General features: G+C 34.7%; 1 protein-coding gene across 45 annotated transcripts in view; it reads right to left on the bottom strand.

Annotated features, from left to right (window-relative positions):
- Positions 1–15,196, bottom strand: part of ANK2 (ankyrin 2) — a 706,278-nt gene that overhangs the window by 53,158 nt on the left and 637,924 nt on the right. For 22 of the 45 annotated variants that reach the window (XM_025384687.1, XM_025384678.1, XM_025384688.1 and 19 more), the window contains 3 exons: positions 13,360–13,462; positions 12,548–12,651; positions 729–953 (listed from right to left, as the gene is read on the bottom strand). In XM_025384687.1, coding sequence (XP_025240472.1) covers positions 729–953; positions 12,548–12,651; positions 13,360–13,462 — 432 coding nt within the window. Of the gene's footprint in view, positions 1–728; positions 954–7,413; positions 7,450–12,547; positions 12,652–13,359; positions 13,463–15,196 lie in introns of all 45 variants that reach the window. The other 23 variants (XM_025384698.1, XM_025384679.1, XM_025384690.1 and 20 more) reach the window with 3 other exon arrangements.

Below are 15,196 nucleotides of genomic sequence, written 5' to 3'. Positions count from 1 at the left end.
TTTTGAAACTTGTCCCCCACCAAAACTTCATCCTTGTGTTAATTTCAGCTGTAGCTATTCATTTCTGGGCACATTGAAATGCCACTTAATATAACAGCAGCCGTACAAACAAACAGAAGAAAGAAGAAATGCTAAATTCTGCTCAAAATTGCCAAAATGAGCATGGTTGAAGTTAGTCTTGATGTATTTGTCTTAATATAAACTGTGACTAAATAGCCAATGTAATGATAAGGCTCAAGGTAGCAATTTTGATAGCTGAAAAAAAAAAATAACATTGATTAAATTTGTAGGTATTCTGTAAAGGCAACATTGCTTTCCAAAGTAAAGATAATGATTCTGTTTCATAACTACATGAGAATTTACATTTATGTTTGGAACAGAGCAGAATTTTTTCTTTGTGACTTTACCACTTAATTCTCAGATGAGAAAAAAATACCTACCATCAGCTAAAATATTGGTTATTCACATTGGGGGTCTGGCAGCTATTATTACATCCAAAAAGAAGAAGTGGTATTCAACCTGAATGTTTAACTCATTAATGCCTTAAAATAAGAGGCGTGTAAGTGGAGTCAAGCATTGAGGTGCTACTTCCAATTTTAAAAATTTCACTGGTGCTGATCCTCTTTCAAAATGGTTTGACGTACCTTTTTCCATGCCATCCTAGTGATTTCATGTAGAGGACACAAGCTCATCGGTGACTAAGTGGGAGGTTTATCAGAAACCCTTACCCAAGGAACTGAGCACCAGAAGGTCCAACTTCGATCAGGCGACTGGCCAGGCCTTCTCCTTCCACCATTGGAGGCATTGTTGCCAGTCTGTGGCGCTTGACCAGTCGACAGGTGACTCGTGTTGGAGCAGTACATTTCCGAGGTGGAATAATGATCCGGAGCCCATTGTGTCTGCATCCTCGCATAGCACCACCTCGGGCATCCACCATAAAACTAACCAGGAAACTAAAAATTAAAATAGAAGATTAGATATGTTTGGAAATATTGGGCGCAGATGAACAAGCTTTGTCAAGTTGTTTTCCATAATGCTTTGTCTCAAAATCTCTCTTTTTTATTTAAATGCATGGTGGTAAAATGTTTGCTTTTAAAAGTTATTTTATTTTATACCAATGCCTTTAATTCTGTTTTGTTGTTATTCTAATTTTTATATTATTTTAATCTGTAGAGAAGAATTCTAATTTTTGCTGACAATGGTGATATTCAATATAAACTGTAAATTAAAAATAAGCCTAATTGATTTTGAAGGAAAATGGAATGAAATTACATAAAGAACAATGGACAAATTTCCTTTTGTTATAAATGGAAAGACTTCCACTTCCTTACGTGTATATCCTGAAAAGTCTACATGTTGAAATAATACAAGGACAAAGCAGAGAGGAAAAACCAAATTGCAGTTTTTCTGCATCCTGTTCCAACATCATCTTACCCAGGATGTAGATTTTTAACTGATTATATTCTAAAGGAGGAGAAAAGCAAAATAATTAAATGTTTTTAATTGAACCAATTTGCTGGTTAAAATGTACTTTTTTACTTATTGAGTAGGAATCTCTCTGCCATACCATTCTAATTTAAATGAGGAGCGGGTGGATAAGGAACAAGTAGACCCCTCTATACACCATTTTTGAAGTGAAATTTCAGGCGTGGGAAACCCTGGCCTCATGCAGATGGAGGATATCTGTATCATCTGTATCATGATTTTTCTCAAACTGTAATAAATTGAATGTAAAAATTATAGCTAATAATTTAGAAATGTTAACAGCATCCCTATTAATTTTTCTCCTTTTCTTCTAGGCTAATGGTTCATGAAAAAGGAGAACTATAATCCAGGATGACTTGGTTTGCTTAAGTGTACCAAGAGAATGGGTTTGTCTTAACTTTGAAGTTGTTTCCTTTGGGATGGTCTTAGCAGATCCTGATTCAGGTTAATTTGAATGCTTGTCATTTGGTTAGTATTAACACTCATTAAAGTCTCCCAGGCACTTACCGTGTCAAGGAGCAAAAATTAAACAGCACGGCAACCTAAGGGTTGTGTACACGTATACAAAGACATACAAACTGTGTGTATGCTCTTTCACAAATTACATTAGTGTCTTTTCACATTTTCATTGCATTTGCAAGATCTTTACACCAAAATGGGAAGAGGAAAGCAACATATAGGTGTATCATGGCTCCGCTTATAATCTGCTGAGCACAGAACCAACTGGATTTGTCCCACCTAGATATTGCCTCCACGACAACATTTAAAACATTTGAAAGGTATTTTATCAAAGTAAGTTATGGGATATAAACACAAAACATTTATGTTATTTTTTAGATAAATGAAGAAAAATATCTTAGCATCTTCTTCAAAGCAGAACACACAACTTATTAAACATGCCATTAAACACAAATCCTGTTGCTAGTAATAAAAATGGGTGCGAAGGAGCCCAGAGTGCCTGTCTGAAGCACGTCATGCAGGATGAGACCACAAGAGGCAGCACAGTCCTTCCCACATGCAGGGGCCAGGATAGACCTTCCATTCATACCTAGCCCGCTTAAGTTTTCAGGAAGGAGTAAAAACTAGGAAGTACAATCAACAGTTCAGTACTGAAGTGTTGATGTTTCTGGTCTTTACCAAAACATAATGAGAAAATATTTGCCACTTTTCTTATTACTAGTCTTCAAGTATGAATTCTTTAAAATTTTCTTTTTCATTTGACTTTTAAATGAACTATTTGTTGCTCAAAAGAATGAAAATACTGGTAACACTTCTAGACAGATATAAAGTTTTCCTTTCCATTTTATTGTTCTTATTTGAGTAGGATACTTAGATTGGTTTTTGTAAAAAGTAGCAAAAAGTGACAAGTTTAAACTAGTGCTGCTTCCAAATTCATTGCAATATTTTTGACTCACTGATAATTAAGATTAGTATTTCCTTTGTTTGTTTGTTTGTTTGTTTTTTTCATCTTTTGGTTACTGCCTCCATTGGTGCACAGACAGGAACTCAAACCTAGTAAGTAATTATTATAATACATCTGCTTGATGTTATCAATCCTCAGTACTATTTATACCTTTGAAGGCATTTAAGACGTTTCCACACTCATGTTGTGTGCTATAACCTCTCCACTACATTTATTCCATTGATGGCTTATGGCCTATATAACATGGAGCCTGGATCAAAGAACATGTAGAGTATCTTCTGGTGGCCCATTCTCTAAAGAGTGAATTGAAGTAGCTAAGTTCCTGACTGTAACAATGTTTAAGTAACTACAGGTTAGATTACTTGCCCTGATTGTGTCATTGACTGTGTCTCTTGAAATCCTCTTTTTGTTCTCACTTGCTCTATAGTTCCATTTCTATGCTCCTTTTCATGCAATATTTGTTAATCTCCTATTAAGTGTCAAGTGCCCTGCTAAGAACTGAGGATACAGAAAGAAAAGACATAGCAGCTGCTGCCAAAAAGTTTATGGTCTAAGCCCCAGATGTCACATGATGGTTTTGTCATTACTTGGAACTGCTTACTTTCCTGGTCACTGAGAAATGACTAAGTCCACACATAGGAGCCATAAAAGTGCCATAATAACAGTGAGCATGTTCTCCATATTTCTTCCTGTGTCCTCTAGAGCCTGGCACAGTGTGGATGGAGCACTTAGCAGGCAGTCAATAAATAACTGTTGAATAAGCGAATGTACAACACAGTGAAAAGGGCAAGATGTGAGGAGCTGTATATATTTATATCTAAGGCTAACATAGGAGAAAATTTAATTCTTTAGTCTCTGGACAATCAGAGCAATCAGAATTCATTCGAATCACTATATTCAGAGGTAGGAAAGCGGTTGGGAATGACTATCCTTAATGTTAAATATTCTTCTACAGGCGTATTCCTGCTCTAATATATATAGAGAGACCTAATAAATTGATTTCCTTTGATAGAGGACTGGTGGAAAATGAGAGTAAGCAAAAACCAGAAGTTTGAATTTAACAAAATAAACCGTTTTAATAGAAGTGAAAATTATATGAAGAAAGACCAAAAATGGGAAAATCAAAATAAAAGCACTTAAAGCCTGAAGCTGCAAGCAGATAAATTTACCTATAAGAATCTCTGTGTCATTGTAAATCTGGAAAGTAATATTTAAGTATTGCACAAAAATCCAAAGCAAATTGGAAAAATTAAGGTGCCAATATGCATAATTCAGAGAAAAAATAATTTTTGTTTTCCTTGAGATAGGGTCTCACTCTATTACCCAGGCTAGAGTATAGTGGTGTTATCATAGCACACTGTAAACTCGATCTTTGGGGCTCAAGCGATTCTCCCATGTCAGCCTCCCGAGTAGCTGGGAATACAGGCAGCATCACTGCACCTGGCTAATGTTTGTTTTTTTTGTTTTCAGAGATGGGGTCTCCCTATGTTGCTCAGGCTGGTTTTGAACTCCTAGGCTCAAGCAATCCTCCTTCCTTGGACTTCCAAAGTGCTGGGATTACAGGTATGAGCCACCATGCCCAGCCTAAATTAAATTTTTAAAGAAAACAAGGCTTCATGTTTTTATCAAGTAACTAAAGGAAGAGACACAAACCAAAAAAACCCCACCAAGCTGTAGCGAGGAAATTTTCTTTAGAAGAGAAAGGGAAGAGAGAGAATAAAGTAAAACAGAAAGATGTCAAGAAAGAAATTAAAATATTGGAAGATATGAAAAAGCTAAATATTAATAGCCAAAATGAGTAAAACTGTTGATAAAATCTAGCATGAAAATACTCTAAACAAATTAGACTCAAATAATGCAATTGCCAAACAACTGATAAAAATGCTAAATTTACAAAATTGCATAATAAAAGAAGTCTTTTCTTTAAATAAGAAGGAATAGGAAAAATAACTCAGGTTTATAGGTAGGTGCTGATGAAAAGTCTGCTGACAATAGTCAGTATGCTTATCAGTTAATCCCAATAGTTGATAATATAAAATTAGGTAAGCATCTGAGTATTTTCATTAAAAATATCAGAATACTCAAAAGCACCACTATTTGGACAGGTAGTAGAGTTAGGAGACAGGTATTCTACCACGTAAAACACAACTGCAGATAAGCAAAAAACAAATTGTAAGCAAACGTACTTTTATGTACCACAGGAAAATGAGAAAGGTTAGAAGGTGTGAGTCGCGAGATGCGTCGTTCACATACTAGAGTTGACTGAATCAATATGATTTTTCTCATGTTTGCAGGAGATTAAAAATGGGACAACATAATCCCTATAAACATTTGGAGATGAAAATAATTGAAGTAAAAACATATAATTAAATATGTTTAGAGGAGGTGGTAATAGAGATTGATGGCTCTGCCTGTCATCTATGAGCTTTAAGATTGAAGCCTCACCTGGCAATGAAAAATAATCCTGTTACCACTTAAGGTTGTGGTGAGAAATCTTGTGTGGGTAAAGCATACGGAATTCAATAAATGCCTGTTCCTATCATTTTCCTTTCTCTACACTTATAGGATTTTATGTATTTTAAATATCTTTAAAATAATACAATATACCACTTGAAAAATAAATGGGGAAACTAACCTTTACCTACAATGAACCTGGAACTATGCTAAGTAGTTTAATATGATGATGAAGTTTGTATTCGTTTATGAAGTTTACTTAAATAAGATATAAAAATACCATTATCACAAAGCACAGGAGAATGCAACAAGTACCATGCTCTTCCCTGGGTCTAGATATATCTCTATCTTGAATTAATGTTGTAACCTCAGGTAAGTCACTAAAGTCTTTAGGTTTCAGTTTTCTTATCCATAAAATGGGAGACTTCTACTAAATAGACTCCAAGTTGCCTTCCAGTATTGAAATTATATGCACAGTTTACTGTTAACTAGGTTGGGAAACCTACTTAAATCTTTCATTTCAGATGCACTGAAAGAATTCCTAATTGGAAAATAAACTGCTATTACTTCAGGAAATATATATTATTTTTGCTTTATGGTTAAAACAGCTGTTTTGCAGAAAATGTGTATACACACTGCACTAAACATTGACTTAAGACTGTACATATAAAAAATATCATGTAACACTTAGCTTTGATTGCATCTCTTACTCTCCAAATGAAATTCAGCAATCATGCAAAGTAGAAACTCTTAAAAATTTTCTAAATTGTGAGATACAATGTTATCACAATTTAAAAAGAATAAAAGCGAAAGCAACCATTATTATGCAGATGACTTGCCTACAAATACACAATTTGATTAGCTAAACAGTACATGCTTCAGAGGAGGGAGCAGAAAACCATGATCCAGTCTTTTGAGGACTACATCCTCCACCCCCAAAGTTACTACTCCTTTAGTTTTATTTTTAATTCATTGAGGACCATGGGATGGGAATGGGGAGGAAATTGCAGCATTCAGAGTTAGTTGAAAGAACAGGAAGAAAAAATCATCAGAGTGCTTCAGTGATCCTCATATACATAGCAAGAGGGCCTCAGATTAAATCCGATTTCTGAGGTACTGTGAGAAAAACCATAGCATGAGCTCTTTCTCCTCTGTAATTCCCTTAATTCCTTCCTAATCCTCCAAATTCTATAAACTTAAACATTGCTTGGATATGGCTTTGAAAAAAGTAGTTCAAATTTGTTAAAATCACCAAATAATTATTTATCTACCACTGTGTTCATGTATGGAAAGACAATAGCGTGCATTTGAGAAAAAGTATAAGGATGTATATAAAGTTTTCAAAAATAAAAATATAAAACTGTATTTTTTATAGACTGATAATTTGTAGTACGATAATGGATGACTGTATAATAAAAATACTATGATTATCAGTCTAATAAGAACCTTTAAAAATAACGTTAAATAAATAACAGAATAATGGGTATCTTCAGAACACTGACTAGAGTCATTCTGCAGTACAATTTCTAAAATATCAAAAGGTTGCATTTATAGCAGTATTAGCAAGGAAATGCACTATTAATACACTTTCAGCCTTTGCCTCACCTAGAATATGGTACTTAAAATAAAACCCAGAACAACAAAAAAACCCTCTGCTAAGTGCCACTTAAAATCATAACCTTTAATAAAACCTTAAAATAGCTCAACCAATTTGCATAATGTGGGGAACAACATTTTTCATCTCTATGTAGCACTTTTTCTCACAAAAGAAGCTGGAGATGTGGAGACCCGTGACCAAGACAGGCAGTCCACAGTAAGTCTGGGACAGCCTCACTTTATCTCCACTGAAATTAAAAATACCACTTTCTCTTCATCACAGAGAAAGGGGAATTCAGCAATAGCCACAATTTGGAGAACATCAATCTTTGTATCTCTTTGGCTAGGTATCTTCACACTAAAGCATCCTGAGGCAAGGAATACGCAGAAGGAGATGGCAAAAGGGGGAGAGGAATAGGCAACATGTTCAGAGAAAGAATTATGCAGTAGTTCACCTGCTGTTGTCACGATCAAGACATGGAGAGGCGCGGCTGCAACAGAATAGATACTTTAGCATAGAGAAGGAACGGATAAAGTGAAATATAAGGAAGGAAATCAGAAGTAATTTATCATTTATACACCAATACAGTATTCATTGAAAACAAATGGAAATCCAAATGAGATATAGCTCGAGAAGAGCAAGGTATGGGGGCTTTGTGGCAACTCCCAGTTTAGGGAACTGGGGATGTTATAAAATCACTGGATAGGGGTTTGTAACCTTGGTCAACATCGGCTTGTGAGGGCGTTTAACAAAGTCTGGGTGTCCAAGAAGCTACAGAAACATCAAGGGTTATTATGATGAAAAACATAAAGTCTTTGATTTGATGAATACAGTTTTGATGCAAAAGTTTTTGTTTTATACATTTAATACTTTAAAAATAATGATAATAACTTTTTGGGCTATCACAGAAGAAATGCAAAAAGAAAAGGTACAATTTAAAGCATAGATCAACAACAAACACTAGCATAAACCATAAGGCAGGGTAGGTAATATCAATTACCTACTAGAGTATAGCAAAAAAAAACTACGCAAACAAAGTCTTGGTGCTTCTGTCAATACTTTATGTCCTGCTTTAGAGACTGCTGTCCTCCTCATTGGTCATAATGTCTAATCCCACATTATAGTTCTACCTTTCACTCCTTTTCTACCTATGAGTCTGTTCTTCCGTAAAACCCTACATAATCTTTCACAAGATTCTCTTGTGTCTTCAACTCTAATGACATACAAAAGTATACATGCTTAATGGACCAGAAATCCAACCTTACTAAACACTTGTTTTGCTACTTATTATGCGAAAACTTTCTTCATCTAAAAGAATTTACCTTCATGTATCTAAAGAAAACCCCTAGGGTGTTGTAAAATACATGAATAACTAACTTAACTGCCGTACATATTAGATAAACATTAATATTGTCAAGTGAGAGCCTTGACTTCCTTGCATTTCAAATATCCCATTATTTGAGAGAATATCTTCAAGATGATTTTAAAAATATACTGTATTTTTGGAGCAATTTTAGGTAAACAATAAAATTGCCTTCAACATGTTTTTATGAAAAGAAATTCTTTAAAAGACCACCTTATAGACCTCAAGTTAATGTAAGACTATGTAGGACATTTTAATGAATTGACATTTAATTGTTGGCATTTGACTGTAATTAAAAGACTACAAAAACTAAAGTCCTTTGGAATAACAATATTTAAGAAGACTTACAAAGCTAGCTACTGCTAAGAATTGTGCCTTACATCTTCTAATTCCTTATGCACTTATGAAATGAAGAACAATTGTAAAATTAAAATTCTTGCCCAAGATTATGTTGTTATGATCATGACTAGGATACTAGAAATAATACTGTTGATCAGAGTCATTGCAAATGTGAAGACAACACTTTAAAATAAACAGCAAATATTAGTCTTTCTTTTGTCAGGTATGTGCTGTGTGTATTGAGCAGAACAGATTTTTTAACACTGATACTGATTTTTTAATCACTGATACCTATTGTTCTCTAGTCATGAACATTCATCATTGGAAACATAAAGCAGAGGTAAAATAAAATCACCAATACTGCTTGTTGGTAGAAATGGTGTCTTCTATTAATGTAAAATCCCTTTATTAAGTTTAAGAGAACATTATATGTACAAATCAGTGGCGTGTGCATAAAAAGTTAACTTTATTATCACCTCTATCAAAATATCTGTTTTTTGGCTGGGCACGGGGGTTCATGCCTGTAATCCCAACACTTTGTGATGCCGAGGCAGGTGAATCACCTGAGGTCAAGTGTTCCAGACCAGCCTGGCTAACATGGCGAACGCTGTCTCTACCAAAAATACAAAAAATTAGCCGGGCATGGTGGTGCACGCCTATAGTACCAGCTATTCGGGAGGCTGAGGCAGGAGAACCACTTGAACTGGGAGGTGGAGGTTGCAGTGAGCCAAGATTGTGCCACCGCACTCCAGCCTGGGTGACGGCGTAAGACTTCGTCTCCTTTTTTTTTTTTTTTTTTACATTTTGGGTAGATCTTGCAGTGGCTTAAGAATCCACCCAATTAATTAAAGAGAAACTAAGTTTTTCAAAAAATAAATGAAAGCTACTATTTAGGAACCTGGTGTATAATGAATAAAATTACAAAAAATCTTGCCACATGACATGGTATGATGAGTGTTACTCATATACATTAATATCGTGGTAGCTTTCAAATACCAGGACACTCAGAATCATTGAGCTTTCAATAGTAATAACCCATTCTGTTAGAGTCATCAAATGCATTGTGTTTGTTCAAACACTGGAGACACTAATAGAGAATAATTTGCCTGATTAAAAATAACAGTAAGTCAAACATTACTATTGTGAATTGAACCACATTGATGCTGCCATTTAGAGGAGTCATAATACATTTTCCTTAACTGATTTGCAATTTGTGAAAGATCTGGAACATGTGTATGAGGATTGTACACAATACTAATAGCTATAATCTACTGAGCACTTATTATTTCCAGGCAAAGTGCTAATTATTTAAAAAGCATTTAGTTATTAAAGCTCCCCTATGGGATCAATAATATAACACTCGTCTTATAGATATGGAAACTGAAACTCAGAGATTTTTATATAACTTGTGCCTGATGTCACATATGAGTGTGAGTGACAGGATTTAATTCTGATAGGTCTGACTCCAAAGCACACTATTAACCACCATGTTTCTCTCTCTTTACAGATTAAGTGTCTTCTAACTTTAAATAACAACATATAGTGTGTTTCCTAAAGGCAGGGGCTAGATGTTACTTAGCTTTTTTCTTAGTACCTGGCACAATGTCAGGTACTTTGCAGAATTACACAAATGTGTGAAGAATGAATACATAAGTAAATAGAAGAAACAAAGAACATTTGAGAGAACCAGGTATACCTTAATTAACTAGCTCTCTCTAATAACCAAAGCCTTATTAAGCAAAGTTTTTCCTAACAGTTTATATAAAACATCTGTACTATTGGTGCTTGTAGAAAGTATCAATGCCAGGCCTCCAAAGTATTGGTCTGGGTTGAGGCCTGGGCACTAGTTTTTTTTTTTTTTTTTTGGAGATGGAGTCTCACTCTGTCACCCTGGCTGGAGTGCAGTGGTGCAGTCTAGGCTCACTGTAACCATCACCTCCTGGGTTCGAGTGATTCTCCTGCCACACCCTCCTGAGTAGCTGGGATTACAGGCGTGCATCACCACGCGTGGCTACTTTTTGTAATTTTAGTAGAGATGGAGTTTCACCATGTTGTTCAGGTTGGTCTCAAACCCCTGACCTCATGATCCGTCCACCTTGGCCTCCCAGAGTGCTGGGATTATAGGTGTGAGCCACTGCGCCTGGCCGGCACTAGTATTTTTTAAAGCTCCTAGATGATTCTAATGCGCAGCAAAAATTGAGAATTATCCAGAGTCAATATTAAATGCTTGAGATTCATAGGAAAACTGGTTTATTAAAGACTATGAATTTAAAGATCTTTATCTTAACACATAATTCATCTTTAACTACTGGATGCTGTTGGTTAATCGTAAGTAATGCACCATAATTACTTATAGGTGTATCTAGTTGTACACAATTGGGCTGTAATTGAGGTACTTAGACTATTTTACTGCCCTTCAGTAATGAAAGAACTTCTTTTAAAAGTTCCTTTTTCAAAATATAAATGATTTATTTTGAAAACTGAAGTATTGCCATGCACTGATTCTTTTGTAAATTCAGTTATTATTAGTCAATTAAATTTTACCTAAAACCATCTCATCACTTTGTAGGCTGCGTATGAGCTTTAAAAACCTCATTATGATTTCTAGATTTTTATCTATGATCCTACAACACTCTACATCCAGGTCTCTTCCTTCTTACTTACCACTGTGAAGAAGTTCATTAGCAGAATGTAATGTTGTATGTTTTGAGTAACTTATAACTTTTTTAAAAAAAAAAAGTAAGTAAATTTGAATGAAGTGTAATTTGTTTTTTATTCTCATGAATAAATCTTGTATCAGGAACTAGTCTCTACTTATTTAACAAGGAAAAGAGTATTAGGATTGTTTTCAATAACTATGTAACTAATGTTATTGTATGAACCTTTACTTAGTATACGATTAGTTGAAGAAGTCTAAAATTTTTAACTAAAATATCTTGGAACTCTTTACTGAATAAAGAATATTTTAGAATAATAAAAATAAGAAAGAATCTACTTTTCAAAATAGTTCTGGGATTTATGGATAAGGATTTGAGGATAATAATTAAAACCAAAATATTGCATTTTGATATATAGAATATAAATATGGCTTAAAAATAATTAAATAAAAATAGAAATTTTACATATAATTATGATATTACTATATTATTGCCAACTAGTAATATGTAAGGAAGAAATTGGAAGTGTTACAATTTAAAACTCCTTAAGGAATTTATATTCCACATAATTGAACACCTTAAGAACAACTTTAAGTATGTTTGAAAGTATGACTCAAACTCCTATTTTTTAATGAGTTAATAAAAACAGGCAGCATTGCTTCAACAGTGATGTGTATACTCTCTGAATGACTTTAAAAAGATAACTGAGAACCTGACTGGTTGCATTCAAATTCCCTTTTTGTTTATATCCCTACTTCAAATAATATATAAACTCCTTATATTTGTGTGATTCAAGCTTCTGTAACATTATTTTAAAAGCATTAGAAAGGCATTTATTTCATTGAACCAATCAGTTAATCTTAATAAATAGAAACTTTCTAGAAATCAAATGATTTGGCCCCTCTTTTTAAGATGTCTTAAAGACAGTATGTGAATAGTAGGAAGGCCACCAGTATATTCCAGTTAGGTAGCAAGCTCTTTGACACAATTCTACTAGTTGTTCTAAAACAATAGTCAGTTTTTTTTAATGCTGAATTCAATCTTTTTTGCTGGTTTGTTGGTGTAGATATAGAGTCCATGGTGGATAAAGCAATGTTATTTACAAGTTTAAACAAAGGGCACCTCCACTGTAAAGCTAGCCACCAGCTAAAGCTACTGGACAAAGCTGTTATTTTCACTCCCATCTCTTTTTACCTCTTGATCAGGATACATAATATTGATTTACTCACCCTGAATGAATAGGACTGGAAGAAAGAGCCACGTTGTCTAAGTTCTCAGTGCCCCAGCTTAGGCGATAAGAATTCCTTTCTGCCTCCTTGGCTAGAGTTGACACCTAAACACAAAGAACACTGGATTGAATAAAAACACTTTGCTTCACTTAAAGTAAAATATAACGAAGTACAAAAAGTGGCATCACTGGAAAGTGGTACAACCTAGAAAAACTTCCACTTAAAAATAAAAAACCAATGTATTTACAATGAATCTTATAAAATGCATTCTCTTTTAAACTGCATTATTTAAATAGATTATATAAGATTACATTCACATAATTGTCTTTGAAGAGAGTAGGTATCCATCTATTTCCCTATACCCAATCCACCAAAAGTGATAAAATCATAACTAAAATTAAAATATTCCAGAATAAACTTTAAGCCTTTCTGACAGCTAACAATTTTAAATATTGAAAGATATAACTTAACATTTACCATTCATCTTATACCTTAAATGCACCCTACCTCACTTTTTCCTTTAATGGAGATTTTATTTTAAAAATATAATGTTCATATATAATCTCCACAGAAGAATTCAATATAGCTGAAGAAATAAGCAGTATGCTTTTTCAGAAAAACACTGCTCATTGAAAAAATCTAGTGAACATTTTTCATGTTTTAGGAAAACCTTCAAATCTCTTATGCTAGCTTGTCAATTGAATTAAGAATGATTTTGGGGGGATTAAAAACTTTCTCAGGCCATTTCTAGCATCCAATAATGTTAAAAAGCTCTCCAGAAAGCAAAGACATGAAGGCAAAATGTCACATACCTGGTGACTGGGAATCACAACCGAGTCATCCATCACAGCACTGTCCCTCAGGTAGGAGGCATGGCTCAGAGTGTGAGACCTGTCGGAACTGAAGGATCGAAGGCTGGTAGGTTGGCAGGAGGCCATGGCATATACCAACAGCGGTAGTAGGGTTGGGATGACAAAATGATGAGCCGAGCAGGAGAGTGAAAAAAGCGTGCTATTAGCTAACAGCGCAACTTCCAGGGGGACACAAGTCTCTGTGTTGTCCTACCTTTTTGTCCAACAGCTGAACTAACACATCCTTTGACAGGCTCCTACCGCTCAATGGCAAGAGCACAAGGGAATCCAGAAGTTAAAATTTGATACTCCTAATCTGATTCATTTTCTTCCCAGAAATGTTTGAAACCAGCAATTGTAGTTTATTACTGCCAGTACAAGAAATTCACACAGGAAATAATTCCAGGATAGATTGCTTAAATCTGTGTTAAATGTTAATCTCCCTGCAACTAAGAAAAATATTAGAGGAAAGTAGACAGCCCTCAGAGAGAAGAACAAAATGAAAGCCCAGTTTGATTTTCGCTCATTATTTTCCATTCTCTCTCCATGCCTCTTTCTTCTCCTCTCTAAACTGTGAATGACTGAATGTTGGTGCATTCCCCTGGAAGGTACAGAGTGAAATGAACTGTGGCCAGATGCATGCTTCCTGCGGAAGTGGAGTTCCTCTTGTTTGTCTCTGGTGACTCCAACAATGCTATTATTTCAAACGAGAGCACTGTCCCCTTTGCATGTCCTGTGTGTGGTGAGTGAGGCACCAGAGTGTTGGTTGCCGTGGTGATGAGATGCATGAGCACAAGAAACCGTTTCTAAGCTCCAGCTCAGAACACAGACACACCTGCCAGCACAAAGACAAATTGCCAATGGCCACTGACCAAAAATGAGGTTTGGCTTCAAAATGGGATTTAGGCCTTGATAAACCATGCATTACATTTTTGAAAAATCTGAATTTCAAAGTTCTAAATTACATACTCAAATGTAACAGGTAAAACTTGACATTTGCATAGATGCAATCTCATTCCTTTTAAATCAGTTTGTAAAATCAGATGACAGATTGATATCTTAAATAAGTTATATTTTATACACTGTAGTTCAAGTATTAAAGATCTGTGTTCAAAGTATTAGCCCAAAGCCCATAAGGGAAAAAAAGAGATACGCAAGCTTTCACAATATTTATAAAAGCAAACTTTCATTTACTTTTAGCTAGTAGGTGTTTGGCCAGTGAAGCACTGTAGAATTATGGACTAAATGTTAAATTAGCATATTTATTAGTATAAACAATCTTCATTTTGCAAGTATATTTAATTTTGTAAACCATGTACTATCCTATCTACGAGGTGTCAATATAGACCGCATCAATTGTCTTTGAGGAAATCATCACTTTGCAGGTAATTCATAGTAATCCAGGACCTCCTCCTTCTTATTTTAATGTAGGTATATTCCAAAAAAAAGTCTTAAAGGGTAAATGACAATACCCTTTAAGTATTGGGTATATAAAAAGAGTTGGTTGTCTGATCCTTGTGTTTATACATATATAAATCTGTGTTTACAATAAAACAAAATCTAAATATAACTTGAGAATTAACTATTTTATGTTATGTAGACTCTTGGAGAAGATTGAGGCTCTTGACAGAGCCTTAGAAATTTCATCAAGAGTTTTAGCTCCAGCATTTGGAGGCTACTTATATTACAGATGGCTTTACATTTAGCTTTTGATGGGGGTTTAGATTATTGGGAAAAGTTTTCTCAGCAAAAGCTTGTCTCGGTGGAATCGATGATTTTTTTCCTGCTGTAAATCACA

Source organism: Theropithecus gelada, chromosome 5 (assembly GCF_003255815.1).
Source record: "Theropithecus gelada isolate Dixy chromosome 5, Tgel_1.0, whole genome shotgun sequence".
Classification (NCBI taxonomy): Eukaryota; Metazoa; Chordata; class Mammalia; order Primates; family Cercopithecidae; genus Theropithecus; species Theropithecus gelada.
Note: the sequence above shows the minus strand (reverse complement) of the source record. Positions and strands in the feature narration are given on the sequence as shown.